At 31.7% G+C, this 18,291-nt stretch overlaps 1 protein-coding gene across 1 annotated transcript in view; it reads right to left on the bottom strand.

The window, feature by feature from the left end:
* Positions 1 to 18,291, bottom strand: part of LOC124366821 — a 52,760-nt gene that overhangs the window by 15,253 nt on the left and 19,216 nt on the right. The window contains exons 2-5 of the mRNA XM_046823423.1: positions 5,934 to 6,059; positions 4,693 to 4,780; positions 3,955 to 4,057; positions 1,392 to 1,586 (exon numbers count right to left, since the gene is read on the bottom strand). Of these exons, the coding sequence (XP_046679379.1) occupies positions 1,392 to 1,586; positions 3,955 to 4,057; positions 4,693 to 4,780; positions 5,934 to 6,033 (486 nt within the window). The 5' untranslated portion in view covers positions 6,034 to 6,059. The remainder of the gene's footprint in view (positions 1 to 1,391; positions 1,587 to 3,954; positions 4,058 to 4,692; positions 4,781 to 5,933; positions 6,060 to 18,291) is intronic.

Raw genomic sequence — 18,291 nt, 5'->3', positions numbered from 1 at the left:
ATATATACAATATGAGCTTGCATACGTTTGTAGTTCCCATATGAATTATGTTTGAGATGAAAAGTTTGTGTTGTACCCTTCCTTTAATCATGTAGACTTTCTGAGATGTATAATTTGTAAAGGATTTTGTGTAGCGAACTAATTCCCTAATCTTGTAATTTAGTACATGACTCGCTACTTCGTAAAATAAGACGGATGTTTTCAAAAGAGATCGAGTTGCCTCTTAGCTTACGAAAGCCGACTTAAAGATGCTTGTTAGGGATCTATCAACGTCCCCTCTCGTCATCTCAAGCTGTCATTATAACTGATTAGAACTGATGACGCGATACTATGGTGAATAATTGTCACCAGTTGCTGCAGACAGTTTTTGTCAAATATTTCACCTCTTTCATTGCTACTTATAGAAAATGTTAATTTTATAATTTCACATAGAACATATTATACAAGTCTTTCTTGTTGCATTATTACCTTACTTTTTATATGCAAAACACTTTTTATGATTAATTTTTGCTATTACTATCGAAACAGAGGTCTTAATAATTAAGGCCTAATATTAGCATTGTTATTGAAAAATCATTATTTGCACGGATATCAAGGTAAAATGTTTAATTAGATTTTTTTTAATATCACATGTAGATATATATTATTTTGTTAAATTAAACAGCCGTTTTATATTTGTATTAACAAACATATTATAAATACAGGTATCTTATATAACTTATTTTAAAAAGTGTAGTTATTGTAATCTGAGGATTATTGTGTTATTGCATATGGAATTTAATGTTTATTTACGTCTGAATACCCTAATTTTGAACCGAATGCCAAGCCATAGGACGTAAATTTAAATTTCATGTATTTAATTTTATTATCCCTAACCGAAAATAAATATAACTCAAATTAATAAGTATTATCCAATTAAACTCAATTTTAAAGACATTTTACGCTGTATGAGCGTTTATATGCATTTTATTGTTTACAGAAATTATATTTAAAGATGTTATTGTTTCTCCCCCTAAAAAAACTAGTCAATATAGGTTTTAAAAAATCATTTGAAGAGTTCTTGAGCACTTTCTTTGTATTCTAAAAAGTTTAGAAATAATATAAAAAGTAGTCCCCCAATTGACATGGTAACATTTTCTTATCCGACGTGATTTCGAGTAAAGAATTATTTATCTTGTTTTAACTAACTCTTTTGAAATATAGATAATAATTTATAAGTAAATATCGCAGGACATTAACGAATCAAATTTCACTTATGAACGGTAATTCAAATATATTATAACTCAATGTTAAATGCTATAGCTAATGCTTTGATACATACAGTAAATAAAACAAGTAAACGTTGACAATTACAAAGATGTATCATAGAATGCTGTAATAAAAACCCTTACGAGTATCCTCTCCTCGGTCTCGACTATGAGGTGGTTGTTCTTCATGGTCATGGTGATGATGCTACCGTTAGCTGTCGACTTGCTGGTATGGTTGTGGTTATTGGTGTTGACGCTAGGAGCGCTGTTGTAAGACGTCAGCACCTCCTCAAGCTCTTCCGCTGGTATCACAGAAAACTGGGATTCACTCGTTTTTATCTAAAACAGCGTCACGTAGTATAAAAAATATATGCTATATTTCTTTGAAAAAATTATTGAATTTTGGGAAGGCAATTCCTATTTAAAAAGGTAGTTATATTTTTAATACAATAAAATTCTTTTATATAAGTCGAAAGTAACTTGTGAGTGAACGTAAACAATTTTCTTGGTGTTCTAAAACATAGCATTGTTTCGTTATGGCGTGATCGTATTATTTAAAGCTTCTAGATGATCCACGTTTCTGAAATCGGCTCATCATTAACGCAGTTAAATTTCTGTTAAGATTGTTGAGGTCCAATTCAATGTAAGCTATATCTAAATGCTTCACTTAATTGAGGTGGCACACAATCTGTTTGCCGTGTTTCCTGACTTATTTTATTAAATTTTTGAGGTAATATCTTAAAAAATTCCTGTAATTTTTAACGTTATCCCGGAGGAAAATGCAATTTAGTTACTTTATTGCAGTTCGAACTGTTTTTCATGCTCCGATTTCAAGGAAAACGATGCGTACTATTCGATCACTAATGTAATTGCATGCTAATAAGGGAATTTTTTAAAACAACCTCCTGAGTACTAATTGACACTAATTATCTATTCTGATGACTCAAATGAAATAAAACAATACTTAGATTGCAGTCATGTGTTAGGTATGTTAACCAACTGAGGAAGCGATCAGATTGTAAACCTCAAAATGGAAAGTGTATAATTTTTACTGTTATATGTTAGAATAATTTGGTTAGCATCTGTCTTCTCTGACTAAAATAATCTGGCGTACATAGTGTCTTCTGGACGCTTCCCAGGAAGTGTGTGTGTTCATGGCATGTCCTAGGACATGGATCTTTTTCCCTAACCCAGTACTGTATGCCCGATCTTCTATAATGAACTGATGTCTCACTCTTTCTTCCTCTATCCCTGATACGGTATCTATAAACAAGGCGTGGAGTATCTCGAATCCCCCTTGTCTCCCTTGAGAATGTGTAAAACCCGTTTAATTTATGGAGGATTTTCTTTAGGCCCAAGGGAAGTTAATTGCTCGGTACCATGTCCCCCCCCCCCCGCTGATTACAGTGACTTTTGTGAACCGATCGCGGCGTCACCAACTACCCATCTACCAAAGGACACCAAGCCAACACCATTGGAGAACCTACAGAGGGTGTGATGTCTCTGTACAACCTTAAAGCTTATGTTACTGGAAGAATACCACGTCGAATAATCGGCATCAATCCTATCACGCGTCTATCCTTAGTTCATTTGTCTCTTTTTAATGTTTTTATTTCTAGCAGGGTACAGATCTGTTGTTCTTAATTAGAGTCTCACTGATTTTCTATCACTAAAGCAAAATATCCGATAAATCATGTTACCTTCACAAACATCAATAGTGTAAACTGTACACGAAACTTTAAAAAAAATCTGTATCTGGAAACTGCTTAATTAAAGAATAGGTTTGGTCTGTCATAATGATTTTGTTTAAAATAAATTACAAAACAATTGGAAAGCATTCAATTTTCATGGCTTTCAGTGTTCAAAAGTTTACACAACCAATTATTCATAATTAACCTATCAATCGCTTTTTTTCTTACGAAGCTGAATTTTAATCACTTTTTATTCACACACTAAAACATTAATATGCAAATCTTTTACATCTAGTTGTATTAAAGTATTTTCTGCTGAATATATTCGCCAGTCAAAAAATATATTTTGGAAAATAGCAATTTGAACCGTGTAATGTGCACGGAGAGCACGGAACCCCAATCAGAAATTCTTTCTTCATTCATCAGTGTCTCCTCTACCATGTTGGTAGCCATATACATTGCTTTTAGAATGTTTATACAAATTAGTTAGAGCTTGTAAGATGGTCTTAATCATGATAATACGATGACAGCGATTGGCTCACATATATATAGTAATCAGGATCTACTCAAAATGAAACCATGAATGTCCAGTTTACAAAATCACAATGCAGTACAATTGTCAGACCATCTTTATGCAAGAGAGGACCTAGCGATTGGAAGAACAAATATTAACACATCATTTGTTCTCTAAATGAATTCCAGTCAAAGTAGAATTAAAATGATTTTTCAGGATATACTGCGTATTATAACAATCATTAGACATATTTAATTAGTTATAATGAACTGATGATGGTTTCTGTATTGAAATATGTGTTTTTTAATATTGTAGTGAAATTGTTTCTGATAATTTTATATAATACTTAGAAGTACCTTTCAAATTACTAGCATCAAATGCTACATTAATTAGTTATAATATACCAAATTACTAAAAAAAATTACACTTCAAGTAAAGTACAGGACTTTCATATTTATCAAATGCAATCAATAGACAGTGCAGATGTAGGAAAGTCTTTTACCTCATCAGGCAGCAACAGATGACTGCTCTTGTTAGGGTCTGAGGAGTCTGTTCGGCGCAGTGTTCTCTCTTCACTCTCCCCTCTCCAATTCTTCCAGACCATCCTGAAATAATAAAACAAAAATTGAATGATATATAATAATATATAACTAACATTTATTAGTCTCTTAGAATACATAATATAGAGAGAAAAAATAGAAAAGTTTGTTTACAATTGCATTCTTAAGCAGTAAATTTTATATTATTATGTAGGATATGTTGCCTAATTTGAACCATTGCATTATTTAGTTTTTATATATCGGAGTGATTATTAATTCCTTCATGTGAGCCTACTTGTTATTTTCTAAAAAGTAAAGTTGTCTTATAATGATGAATATAACCGGATGAGCGTTACTGAGGTTTTTCACTGGAGGTGCTGGAAGATCTTAATTTATGTATTTTTATCTAATTGTCTTTATGCCTGGCTGACCACAAAAATGATCTGATTTACATGAAGCTTAATTTTTATGAACAACTCGAAGGTTTTTATGAGTTTGACCGGGGTTTATACATTAGTTTTATGGGTATCCATGATAGAAACGGATAGATAGCTAAGTAAGTACATTTTAAAACAAGCGTAGGCTATGCAGATATGTAACCTTTGATGGAAAGTTGGACAATTTAATGGTTCATTGACACATAAACATGTAAAAATTCCCATTGATCCAAGTAAAGTGTATACGATTGATGGGTGACATACCTCAAACCGAAGACAGCGAAGAGGGTTAAGGCCAGAGGTATGAGTGTGGCGACACAGGCTATGCCTACCGTCTGGAGTTCTGTGAATCCTGCAAACAAAACTCTGTACAGTGTTTATATACAATACTACATGTTCAACAATGAATTTTTTTGTACTTCTCTTCTATTTATATCTTATTTATGACAACAAATAACCAAAATTCAACCCATAGTTTGGAAATTTTCATACAAATACTTCGAATGAGAGCGAATTCCCTGCCATATTAGTAATATAGCAACAAAAAATACATTTTTCCTTAAAAAATATTGTTAGAATGCGAATATCAATAGGTATTAACGAATCACTATCCTTAAAATACAACATAGAAGCAACATTGTTTACCTCTTTAATGTTTTTGTCTTTTTCAGGAAGATTATTTCAGATATCAAGCTACAAAAAACGTTTTAAAAATGTATTTCAAACTGATAAAACGCTAATAATTCGATTTTAATTTGCATGAAACCTAGAAACCTAGTTTTAGATATTGGCTTGTTCACGAGGTTATAAAAGATAACTAAGCAAGGAAACGATACATTAAGTTAAATAGTTTAATCAACAGTGTATAATCAAAGTGCAGTGTACATACGCACACATATACGTGTTTTTACGTAGACACTATAAATGATCGGATAGTGTCGGATCATCTGCGTTTAACAGCTACGTGAGTGTAGCAGATAGTAGTTTACTTCCAATTCCCTTAGTGGATAACAAAAAAATCCAGTTTTACATATGACAGTGTCAAACTTCGATATCACTCTTAGATTTCTTAATCTATGCATATTAGTTTCTTACTCTATGCACTGCAAGGATATTGAAAGTACATTTTTCGCAGAGATGACGGTATTTGTGTGGCCTCCAGCGTCCACGGACAGCCGCAGCTAACCCTAAGTTTCGAAGATTAAAATCTACCATCTTCTTCAGGTGTATTTACCTAGTGTTACAGTTTTCTCTACCATATAACATGTAGGAAACGTACAGAATCCGACTATTCTTTTATATCAACCATCGAAAAAAACCATTTTTAAACGGAGAATATTAGTTTTAATCATGTAATTTCAGTTAAATAAAATCAGCAGCGCTATCCTAATAAACCGATGAGCCGTATTCGAGTAGTGATAAGGATCAACAAGACGATACCAGGCTCATACCACTGGAGAATTAAGCGGATATTCCATTACATTCTCAAAGGAATTTGCACTGACCTATATCCTCGTGCTCCTCGTCAGTGAAGAAGCCACTAATGTTGACATTCCCTGAACTATTAAGGGTGGGGGTGGAGGCAGTTGAAGTGGTAGTAGTCATCTTGAACGCTATGAGAGTCCCATTGTCTGTAACACAACAGATATACATTTACTGAGTAGCAAAACATTCTAATTTGTAATTTTCCTAAGTAGCTCCTATCGAAATTTAAATAATTAAACGATATAACTAATGATAGTATCAATATTCCAACTATAGTAGGCTTGAAGATCATTGATAAGATATTAAGATTATTGATATTGAATTTATATATATATATATATATATATATATATATATATATATATATATATATATGTGTGTGTGTGTGTGTGTGTGTGTGTGTGTGTGTGTGTGTGTGTGTGTGTGTGTGTGTGTGTGTGTGTGTGTCTGTGTTATATTTTCATAGTGACTATAAAATATGAATATTTATCTAACTGCAATAATATACTAATAAAATAAAAATATTTTATTTTGCCATATATTAGACAGTTTGCGAGCAGAGAGATTATGTACCTTCTTTAACATTCTCAACCAGAATAATCGCACAAACAGATAGTGTTTTACAAATTAAACATTGAAGGGTACCCATAATGTCTATATGAAACATTTAACTTTAAAACTTATCCCTTATGAGTCTGTAATATAGTGCAGAAATATTGTTCTTTTGTCTGTTACAGAGCTTATTTGCCTTAAACGAATATTAGTTATGCAAAATGAAAATTAATATTACAACAATTGGTTGCAGGAAATAAAATCGTGTGTTAAGTTTTATGTTTTTTTTTTTATAAATTATCGTTAATACATGTTATCATATACATTTAAAGTTTTGCAGAGATATTGACACCAAAAATGTTACGTTTAGGATTGTATTTTACTTGCCTAATAATGCTGTTTGTGTTCTTTTATATGTTTCAGATATACAAGGTAGGAATACGTCACCTATGTACGTAGATTACGTACATGCTGCTCAAGATTAGATAAAAATGTTCAAATGCAGTCCTATGGAAAATAAGTATACATCCATTTAAATAAAAATGAGAAGTTGTGTCAGAAATTCCATGGTAGGACAGGTACAATCACACAATCATTCTTGTTTATGTAATAATAAGAATCCGTGAAAAATGTAACGTCTGCATATGAAATCTTACTTGGGACATCTTGCCAAAATTCCCATGTTTGTTAATCGAGGTAGGTTTCATAGCAGTGTTTGAATAATAAAACTACCGATGAGGTTGGCATGTTACTACGATGAAAGAGCTCAAATCAAATCTTTTCACTGCATTTAAACACTGACTTTCCACTCTATTACTTTTATACAGTATGAGTAAGCTAAATTTGTTAACATTTCACATACAATATGATTATACTCTGCTTATTTTCAAATTTATTTACTCAGCTATCTATTCGTTGCTTTCATGTATACTATAAAACTAATATGAAAACCTTCATCAAACTCAGAATAGCTCTTAAAAATGAAGCTGATGCAAAAGCCTGTCAGTTAGATTATTCTTGTGGTCAGACTGACATAGAGACAATAAGACAGATATGAAGATCTTCTAGCACCTACAGTGAAATACCTCATTAATGCTCAGCCGATTACATTCATTATTGTAACAAAACCGAACTTTTTAGACAATAACAAGTCTATTTTTAGTCCATGAACTAAGAGAAAACTTACATTGTATAAACACACAAAGTCGTTTATCTTGAAACTAAATTGTAAGACTTTTACTATTATAAAAATATTTGTGTAAATAATATTGTAGATATTGTATTTTTATCTGCTTTACACACACAAAACAAAGGTTCAGTCAGCAAACTGTATACAGGTCCTTAAACTGGTGATCTTCAGTCTCGATATATAGTTGTCTGGCGGTGATTTAACTAATATTTCTGTATATAACAATCCGATTCAAGGTACCTAAGCTTAGACAAATTTAGTTTCAGAAAAACTATGATGCCATATTTTTAACAATGTTGATAAACATTTACGTACAGGTCCCATTTCGACCTGTACGTAAACCATGACTGTTGATCGATTTAATTCTTAGGATAAATTCATTTATCGATTTAAATATGGCAGGTTGAGTGTTTGTAAACTGTAAATTGGCTCCCGGCTCTTACACTATCTGAAGGAAGTTTTGTGGAAGAATATTCTATTATATTTTCCTACAAACGTGAAACTTTGTTTCGGTCTTTGAACCTGTTGACATTGTTGTAAATAAGTGGTGGATGAGAAAATACTTTTAGCATTCCAGTTTAGGAATTCAATAGAGCTTTAGTTAAACATTTAGTAAACGATGTTTATAGTTCACACTGAAACGATATAAAATAACATAGTATAAAATATATTCGACTCATTGTTATAACAAAGGCTAAACACGAGATGGATACAAGTTACTGAGCGAGAAATGAGCGTTAACAGATCAAAAGTGACGTGGCAATATGCTTGGATTATCTCTGCTTTTGTTATTAAAAGGGCAGAACGTTACCTCGATTCACTTTAAAATTTAAATGAGCGCCAAGAGACAAAACGTAACATAGTAAGGACTTGGATGATCCGTGCTTTTATTATAACAAGGACAGAACATGGCCTGGTTACACGTTACTAAACGAGGAATGAGCACTACGATATAAAAAGTAAATTGGTAATGTACTTTTGATGATCTCTGCTTTTGAAAATATCATCACACATCTCTGACCAATATAAACCTCATATTGTAGTCAATTTTGGGTTCGTAGTGTTACAGCGTTTGTTACGAACTTTGAAAACTTTGTGAACAAACCATTGTATACAAACCCTGTTTTAATCACTATGCAAACTATTATCGTCTGATATATTTGCCTGAAAAATATTTTGTCTTTTAAAAAATAAAAGGAGCATTTTGATATTTTATATTACTATAGCTGTGTTTGGGGGTTTTGTATTACGGTGTTTATCTACACATAGAGTAAAAAGGTTATTGCTGTATGACTGTATAATGGAACAATCATAGTTCATTATCTTGCTCAATAAAAAGGATAAAAGTATCATTGACGTTTCCAGTCGTAAATAAAAAAAAACCGAAAGATGCTTTTTTGACTAGTATTTTCTAACTCCTCAAAAACAACACAGAAAAAGAGGTTGTAGAAACGTTTTAACACCTCAATAGTGCTGGTCTGATAGTCCAATCCTACACTATTATCTAGCTAAAAATAATATTTTTCAATCCTATCTGAAATTAGTTAACAACGACAATAATACATAACTAAAAATAGTAATTACGCTTTAAATATTTAGGTATCTCATCCAATTAAATTTGGAAAGACACGTTGATCTTGATGGCAACATGAATAAATAGGTGTAAAAGTAAGAAAAAAGATCCACCTATTTCCCTCTTCCTCCCGCTCCATTCTGTTTTTGTCTCTGCGCCTTCCGGTTAGTGGTGGGACAGAAGAACGTTTTTATCAATCGATGATTCATCCGGATGTTTTCGTCTGGACGTTTCACACTGTTTTTCTGCGGATTATGTGCTTCATTGCATAAGAGTATTTTAACCAAAACTTTAGCTATCCAGTAGATTCAGTTATTTTTTTTAAATACGATGGTACTCTAAAAGCGTTTATAGTTCACACAATTATTGCAAGAACAATTTATGGAATTCAAATAATATTACAGTTATGAGCTGAATATATTATATAAATTTTTCAGTTTTAATATTTCAATCTTATTTTGATGTAAATTTACGAATCATTTTCACAATTATGAACATTTAACGAAAAAGAAACATTTTCACTTGGATTAGGTTTTTAAAATTCTGCATAATTAAATAAAGACGAAATGTTTATGTATTTCCGAAATTCTTTTAGCATAACCTATATATTTTTGTAAAAAACACAGCATACTCCATGAATTATTTTATAAATATATCACTATGGTACCTAAATGACCGTAACAATACTATCATTCAGAAATATAGTTGTTTTAAAACGCTTAGTTATGAAATCTTAATACATATGTTTTATATAAAACAATATTTTATTAAACATTTTTTACTACCAGTAAGTAAGGATATCATATTCGTTCATCTATCATACAATGTTTTCGTTTTAATAACTCTAACATTCTAAGGTTTCAATATGACATCATCTCAGAAAACTTTATTAGTAATTTACGTATAAGTTATATCAATATGTTTTTATACGATGGTTTTATCTTTACGATTCTAGAGGCAATAAATGAATTGATTGGTTTAACAGCATGAACTGAATTAAACGTTCCGTTTCACCCAATAGTACTTCCAGCTCAGTAACCACTTGCCTGTTGTAGTACATACTTCGTGTTGAGTAGTGGTTTTACTATTTCAGTTATTTTTCCTTTCTTATTGTATTCAGCCACAAAAAACACTTCAATACTCTGTTTGTTTCGTTAGTAAAAAAGGGGTAGGAAAAGTTTCATTTCTGTCTGTCCACACGATATCCCCAGAACGAACTTAACTATAGACTTGGAATTTGGCACGAAGCTATATTTTTTACGAACGGTATAAAAATATTGAGCTTTATGATGATGCCTATCATTCCATAGTATTTGGATGAAAATGATCGAAATTTATATTTATCTTTTGAGTACCTTGATGGTAAACAGCTGGAAAACCACAGATTAAAACATTTTATAAATCGAGTTCAATGATATGGCATTGAAGGAAACAGGACTTTTCCAGACAATTGCCATCGTTCAGTGAAACAAAAATCAGTAACACTACGTTTCGAGATCTGCAATCTTATCTCTTCATCAGGTTAATAACCAACTTAATACATAATTACAAACTAGGTTCAAAATAAACAAATCATACCAAAGCGTTGGATACGCCTAAGTCGGGAATCACAACCACCATGTTGTGTGTCAACTTCAATAACAATAAAACATGCACTTAATAGAAAACTATACACAACACTAATCATTAAGACTGAACTACAGAGAACAGGTCACAATGGCGGTTACCCATGTATTAGGTTAGTTATATACTTGAAGAAGAGATCAGATTGCAGATCTCGAAACGTAGTGTTACTGATTATTTGTTTCACTGAACGATGTCAAATGTCCGGAAAAGTCCTGTTTCCTTTACAAGCCTTACATCGTCATAAATAAATTTCAAACAAAGTATATGCCATTATATATTGACAAGATATTTCGGGAAAGATTTTGATGGCACAGTTTCCTGTTTTTTTTTTTTTTTTTTTTTTTTTTTTTTTGCTAGGGGATGTACCAAAACTTTTCTTCTGGTTGTCAGTCTTTGTGTAGGATATCTAAAAAAATGATATTACCTATATTTCTATCAACGTTAGGGAAGCTTGTTTCACGACTGTTGTGGCATACTCCTTGTTAATTATAATATGTCTTGAAAATTGCGTAAGAGCGCGGACATTAGTCAGAACTGGGTAGAGAGTTCTTAGACAGGAAGTAATTAGACTGATGATGATCTCATCTACCTCCCGTCACCATCCCCCAACACCCCCTAACCATCATCCTCATCAGTTATTCCTCTTCAAAACTCGTTGCTAATATTTACTTACAACGTGCCGCAAAACAACGACGATATACTTACAATGATGCAGATCCTTGTTACATAATATTATAAACGCACAGGAAAAGCCTCATTTTATTTATTATTATTTTAGTTCTATGTAATAGTTCCAATGCAATAATTTTCCACAAGAATAAGTTTGTACGAGATTTCACCATACTCCAATGTGTCTCTCGTACTATGTAATGGTCCCTAATATAAACTGTGTCATCCAAACTTTGGCTTATTTTTAGAACATTAAGGTTTGATTTTATTTCATCGCCTCCTGAATTTTCTAACTACTGTATTTAGATAACCTACTGGACCATTTAAGCCTTCACCGTCATAACATTTTGACTTTTTTGTACGTTTTAATATCATAATCTGTGATTTTGTGAACACAATGTAAAGTATTTAACACCGATTTAATCAGAGGAACATAAATATAATCTAAATAATTAACATAATAGGGAAACGCATGTGTAAACTTCGTTTTTTACAAAACATATTAATACTGAATGTCAGTGAATAAGATCACCAGAACTATTTCATTAGAGACAGTTCAAAGTATACAAACTCTTTCAAATTTATTGGGCTTAAACCCAAAGTATTCTTTTTTAAACTTTTATTACTAATCAAATAAAAAGTTAAAAAATACTGTAAAATATATGTTTGTGTCTACTGCCAGTTATCTTCAGAATGAATTCTTTCGTTCCAAATTTTTACCATTTCCGAAATGACGAAGCTAATTTGAGTATGTATGCAGGGTTTCACAACTGCACATATATAACCGATAGACAATAAAACATTTATACCATGGCGGTCGCTGCCTTGTAACTTGTTGACTGTTCACAAGTCGTTTTACAAGTACTCAGATTTATATGACCAGGTTATTATAACTTAACATTAATATGATTTATATAAATACTTTGTCCGTTAAACATTATAATGCTAATAGAACTTTTTAACAAGGCAGTGACATAATATTACCGTGCTATACAAATAGTTTTTAAACAGTGATGTCTACCACACCATTCTTAAAAATAGTATACCTAAAATGAGTGTTCTTTATTTTGTAATACGCTGTTACTAGAGAGCGCTAAGATGAGATGGAGCTTTATGCATTGTGAAGGGTTTAGAAAGACGATATCCAAGAACACGGCGATATCTTGTCCAAGAACGCTTGGCATTCAGAGACCAGCTCCACCCACGTCCGCATCGATTTCGAATTGCCCTCGACTGTTTTTGCGTCGCTGCTTCTGTTGCATCCGTGTTCTACCCCCCCCCCCCACTTATAGTCTATCTGTAAGAATAAAAAAAACTTGTTAAATAATGTGTTCAGAATAACTATTTAGATACAAAAAACCTTCTGATAGAACATGTTTATTAAAACACTAGTCTAAATTGGTATCCCATTTGAAGAAAAAAAACTATAACTTGGAACAATTTTCGGCCCTGGAGGATGTAAAGAGTTTTTTATTCGCAATTAGAGTTCTAGAACTCAAACTACAATACGATACATATTCCGCACTGTTTCTTTTAATTCATGTTTGAGCTTTCACAGAAAAACATAATAAGATAGTGTGAATTCAGGGTTGATCTGACGTTAAAATCAGGTTTATATCGTATTTTATCAGGTTTATATCAGGTATTTTATAATCTGGCTTATGACTGAACCACCTAAATTTGTACCGTATTTAGGACTTTATTTTGGCCGAGCGTTAGTGAAGCTTGTCACTTCAGTGAAACTTTATTTCTGCATGTTTGTCTATCTCTGAGTCAGTTTGTGTACCTACATGCCAGTCTGCACGAAATTTTCCAAAAAAATAGACCTATAGATAAGATTCATTTATGTATAACGAAAAGTGAGTTATATGATTGATTCGCCATGGGATTTAGTAATGCATTAGGAAAGCCTACAATATAGGGTTTCATATATATCAAAAAATGAATTGAGCTATAAACTTAGTAAAATAACGTATAAATCTTCTCATTTACCTCTAATAGCTTTTTCAAAGTTCTTCTCTAATCTATCTATCTGCCTGTGTTTCTCGCTGGGTATCTTAAGAATAAATTTTACTATTAAGTTTGCATACAACTTAATTCCTACCAAGTCAAACAACGTCATATTTGATGATGGAAATTTGGTCTGCAGGGTACTTCGAGTACAATTTAACCTGGACTTCAAATTGTGCACGAAACTTCATTCGTACATAGAGAATAACTGCAAGTTTTATGAAAGTGCACTGACTTATACTGAAATAAGCGTCATTGAAGTAGATAAGTTTTTGTATACTGACAGATTTCATCTTCTGTCTGTCTGGGGGCTTTGAAATGTCTTATCGATCTTGTATTGGTAAGTTATTTCTTAAAATTCAATTAAGAGCAGTTTGGCTGGTATTCTATCTGTATTTCTGCAGAGCTATTGAGAATTTCTCGTAAAATAGCAATGGACTTGAGCGAAGCATGTTACGTAACAAGTCTTGTAGTTCACTCCTACCTTGCAATTATGTACATGATTTATAATTCATCTGGATATACAAAAGCTTCTCTCTTACATACTAGAAGATTTGAAAACCCATGCTTATAAAATATGATGATGAAACTAAGACAAAAGAATCAGTATTCATCTTAGTGATACCGTTCGTAGTAGTTACTTTATAAATAAATAAATAAATATATATATATATATATATATATATATACGAATATTATATATATATACGAATTATATATATATTTTTTTATTTATTTATACTATTAAAGCAAGTTAGATTAGTTCGGCTTAGCATCCGATTAACTAAGCCAGTTTAACAATAAATAAAAAAAGAAGTTAAATAAGATGTGATACTGTTGTAGTAGGTAGTGTAAAAGATGTACTTAAATATCTTGATTTTGTTCTTGATAGTTGATACATTATTACATGATAGTTAATCATTACAAAGAATCGAAACATTTTCTTGTTAAAAAAATAACTTACACTTATATACTAAATAGAATAAGTAAAAATGTGAGTGTTTTCCGCAATTTTATTTTGATCAGACGACCCACTGCTCTATCTGAGGATCAAACAGAATATGAAATAGAGTCAATGCAGTACAATATGACTAATTAAATCCATACACAGGACAGACAAGGTTTAACCTTCATTATCCATATAAAAAGTTTATTGTGTCTATCGGCTTTTTCAACGTGAGGTACATACTTTACAGTTACATCTTATCACGCTCATTCCTGTGTTGCGATTTTCCATCACAAATTCTCAGGTTTATCATAAAACTTTACAATAGAGAATCACAAAATTTTGGACAAACATAAAATAATAATAATAAATAATATATTAGTTGATAAAATTACGCTCCACTATCTCAACGCCTCATGCACAATCTACGGTGCTATGTTAGGGCAAGGTAAGTGTCTTTTTTTAGTAATTTTTAATAACTTAAGTGATTTTTCAGAGTTATTATATTTTCAGTTTTGAAATTTTAATTTAAACTCTGTGTTAATGTAATATAAGTTTTATTTTTACTTTTTCTTCACCTCAACCTCTAAATTATTGAAGGTGCGTACTTCATGTGTTGTGTAATAAGGTTAGTTTTTTGCACTGATATTCTTCAGATTTACTTTTAATGATGTATAACTACAGGTAAATGCTGGAATTTTGTCTCCTCAAGTTCAACTATTCTCTTATAACAGTCAATTTATTAGTTTTAAAATTTGTATATTTTATTGCTATGTGAATTGATACTTGATACTTATTGTTATTTTTTTATATAACAGCATTAGGCCGCAAGTGTTCAAAATCCTGTTATCTTTCAAGTCATTCCCACCTTTGACAAGTTGAAACAAAAAGCAAAGCATGTACTATTTTTTAATGAAATCTTTAGTCAGACACATATTTGAGGCAAATACTCCTCCGTAAGAATATACACTAAAATATAGTGTAATCAAAGTGTAAAAAAAGTGTAATATAGTGTAGTTGAACATGGTACTTTGATGTTCAAAACTAGGCAGCTAAGTGACTGAGATTTTCGTGATTGATAGTATACCTTGCCGCGTACTTAATGTTGCTTGCATTCGACACTTCTGAAACTATGAAACTTGACATATCTACACGATGCATTTATAATTTTGTCATCGAATTAGATTCAATATCAGTGACCATATATATAAAGGTCTACACAAAAAGTCACCATCACATGATTTTGGATTTGTAGCTATACTTAGGCTATCTATATATATATATATATATATATATATCGTGTTTAACTCTATTATGAGTACACTAACTTTGTTTACACAATTGTTTATTATGATATTTTTTCGTTTCCATTATGGTTAACCGTAATACCATTGTTAAACATTCAGTAACGCTTGGCCTAATTCCATTAAATGGCACGAGTCATAATCTAACTCAATATTCCTTATATTATAGAAATGAAGATTTATACACAATCTGAAGTCCATAGTTCAGTTCGTTTTGGAAATATTGGGCGGGCAGTCAGATATGTAAAGAAACAGAAATTACATTTTCGATCACCTAAAATGATAATCTCTCTAACACTCACACAGAACAGCTATGCTTTCATTTGGAAATATCGCTTGGGGGGGAGGTAGTAAAACAACTCTAAACAGACTGTTTTTATGCCAGAAACAGTTGCTAAAACTCGCCTTTCATAAAAAAACGCCGTTACCCTACTGACACTCTATTTAAAGAATTATCAATCCTTACAGTTCGTCAGGTATTTATAAAATCTCTCATAGTTCACATCTTCTCACATTTTCACTCTATTTTTTTCAGAAATTCCCCATTCATATAACACCCGATATGCCCGTGACACAGGAATAGCCACTTTACAACTATATAGATCTTTCTCCACAACTAATTCGTATTACATATCAAATATACTATTCAGAAATGTTTCTAGATTCTTTCACGCTTATAATTTCTTTAACGCACAATCCTTGTCAGTTTTTTTTTAAATCGTATCAATGGGTGGCTATTGCAATTAGGCGCATCAGAGGCGGAGATCATTATCACTGCCGGGTACAGGGGACCTGACCTTTGACCATGACGTTGTTACTATTACTAACCGAACAAACACACAAACACACACACACATTCTCTCTCTCTCTCTCTCTCTCTCTCTCTCTCTCTCTCTCTCATCTCACTCCTTCATAAATGGATCGTTTAGTTTTAGCCACACATACCATTTTTTATTTCATTTATTTTCCACCACTTGAATAAAAACAATCACTTATAGAAAATTCAAGAAGCAATAGACATACATCCCTTTATCTTTTTTACCTTATTCTATTACAATCATATCCAGCGTATTATCTAAAATTTATGTTGGCGGCTAGATGCAACTAGGCCTACGCACAGGCAGATTGCCCGTGCAGGCTTTCCAGTATTGTTACATTTATTTTTCTATTCTTACTTATTTTACATTTCTTCTATATATAAGCTGCTGTATATATAAAATAATAGCTATTTCATCTAAGAAAGATATATATATATATATATATATATATATATATATATATATATATATATATATATATAAAATTGCTGGAATAAACGTTATTCATTTATTCATTCATTCACTCATCTGGTTATATTTCCACCATATTATAATATTACGATTTTCTTGAATATAGACTCATTTCTATCAAATAACTTTTTCATACAATTCATATTTTATTACATTACAACAATTTTCCATTTATGACGCAATGGTACTAGTTCATGAGTCAGGGCAAGCAGTTTGTTGCCGGCTGTTAATAGTCTAAATCTTAAAAGAGTCCTGTTTCTTTGAACAGAGTATATGTTGAGGCGAAAGAACAGTGTTGAGGCAAATAAAACTTTCTTCTTCCGTCATCCTGCCCGATTAGTCACATAATGTACGCTTGTCATACGTGTTACTCAAGGTTTCTTAATAAATAACTTGAACTAAAGATGAATGCAGAAGTAACTTTGCCTGCAGACACTACGTAAGTTTGAAGTACTTCAGATCAGGGAGTCTTCTGAAATGAGTTAGTCAATATTTACTGATTATAGTGTAATATTCCTTTCCTGCCTCTTTTATTTAAGTTTTATCCCGTTTAAATCCATTTGTATATAAAAAAAACTTAACACAATTACCTTTACTACTCTTTTATTTTAATACCTCGTGTGGTTTATTAGTTTTTAGTGTAATGAGAGTGAATAAGAAGGCGACTATAAACAAGATCATTAATAACATTGAAATAAAAAAATAAAAGACATTATGATTTATTTATGTAATTTAAAATGATTACGTCCCAGAAAAACACGAATCAAAAAATAATGTGAATTAAACGTGATTTTTTGGGAATCCAAGCAGCCAAGAGACCTCTGTGTAGACAATGATGTTGGGACAGAGATCCAGCTGTTGATTAAGTCAAGCCAACTCCATATTCCAGTCACGAGCTGATACGTGGTGGAGTCCCAAAAGTTGTGCTGGCGCACAATATACATCTTCTTCTCTATCATATGTATTGTTCTTCTAAAATGTTTATTCTTTTATCAATTCTCAATTACTTTTTAAACCCACCCATGCCTGGTATTTAAAACTGTTTATGCAGACAATATGATTGATGGTTGACAATATATACTTCTTCTCTATCTTAACTATCGTTCTTCCAAAATTATATTCTTGCCTTAATTCTCAATTCATTTTTAAAGCTATACATGTCTGGTATTTAAAAACCTTTTATATAGACGTAAAATAGATACGTTCATTGAGGATTGACA

Source organism: Homalodisca vitripennis, chromosome 7 (genome assembly GCF_021130785.1).
Source record: "Homalodisca vitripennis isolate AUS2020 chromosome 7, UT_GWSS_2.1, whole genome shotgun sequence".
Taxonomy (NCBI): domain Eukaryota; kingdom Metazoa; phylum Arthropoda; class Insecta; order Hemiptera; family Cicadellidae; genus Homalodisca; species Homalodisca vitripennis.
Note: the sequence above shows the minus strand (reverse complement) of the source record. Positions and strands in the feature narration are given on the sequence as shown.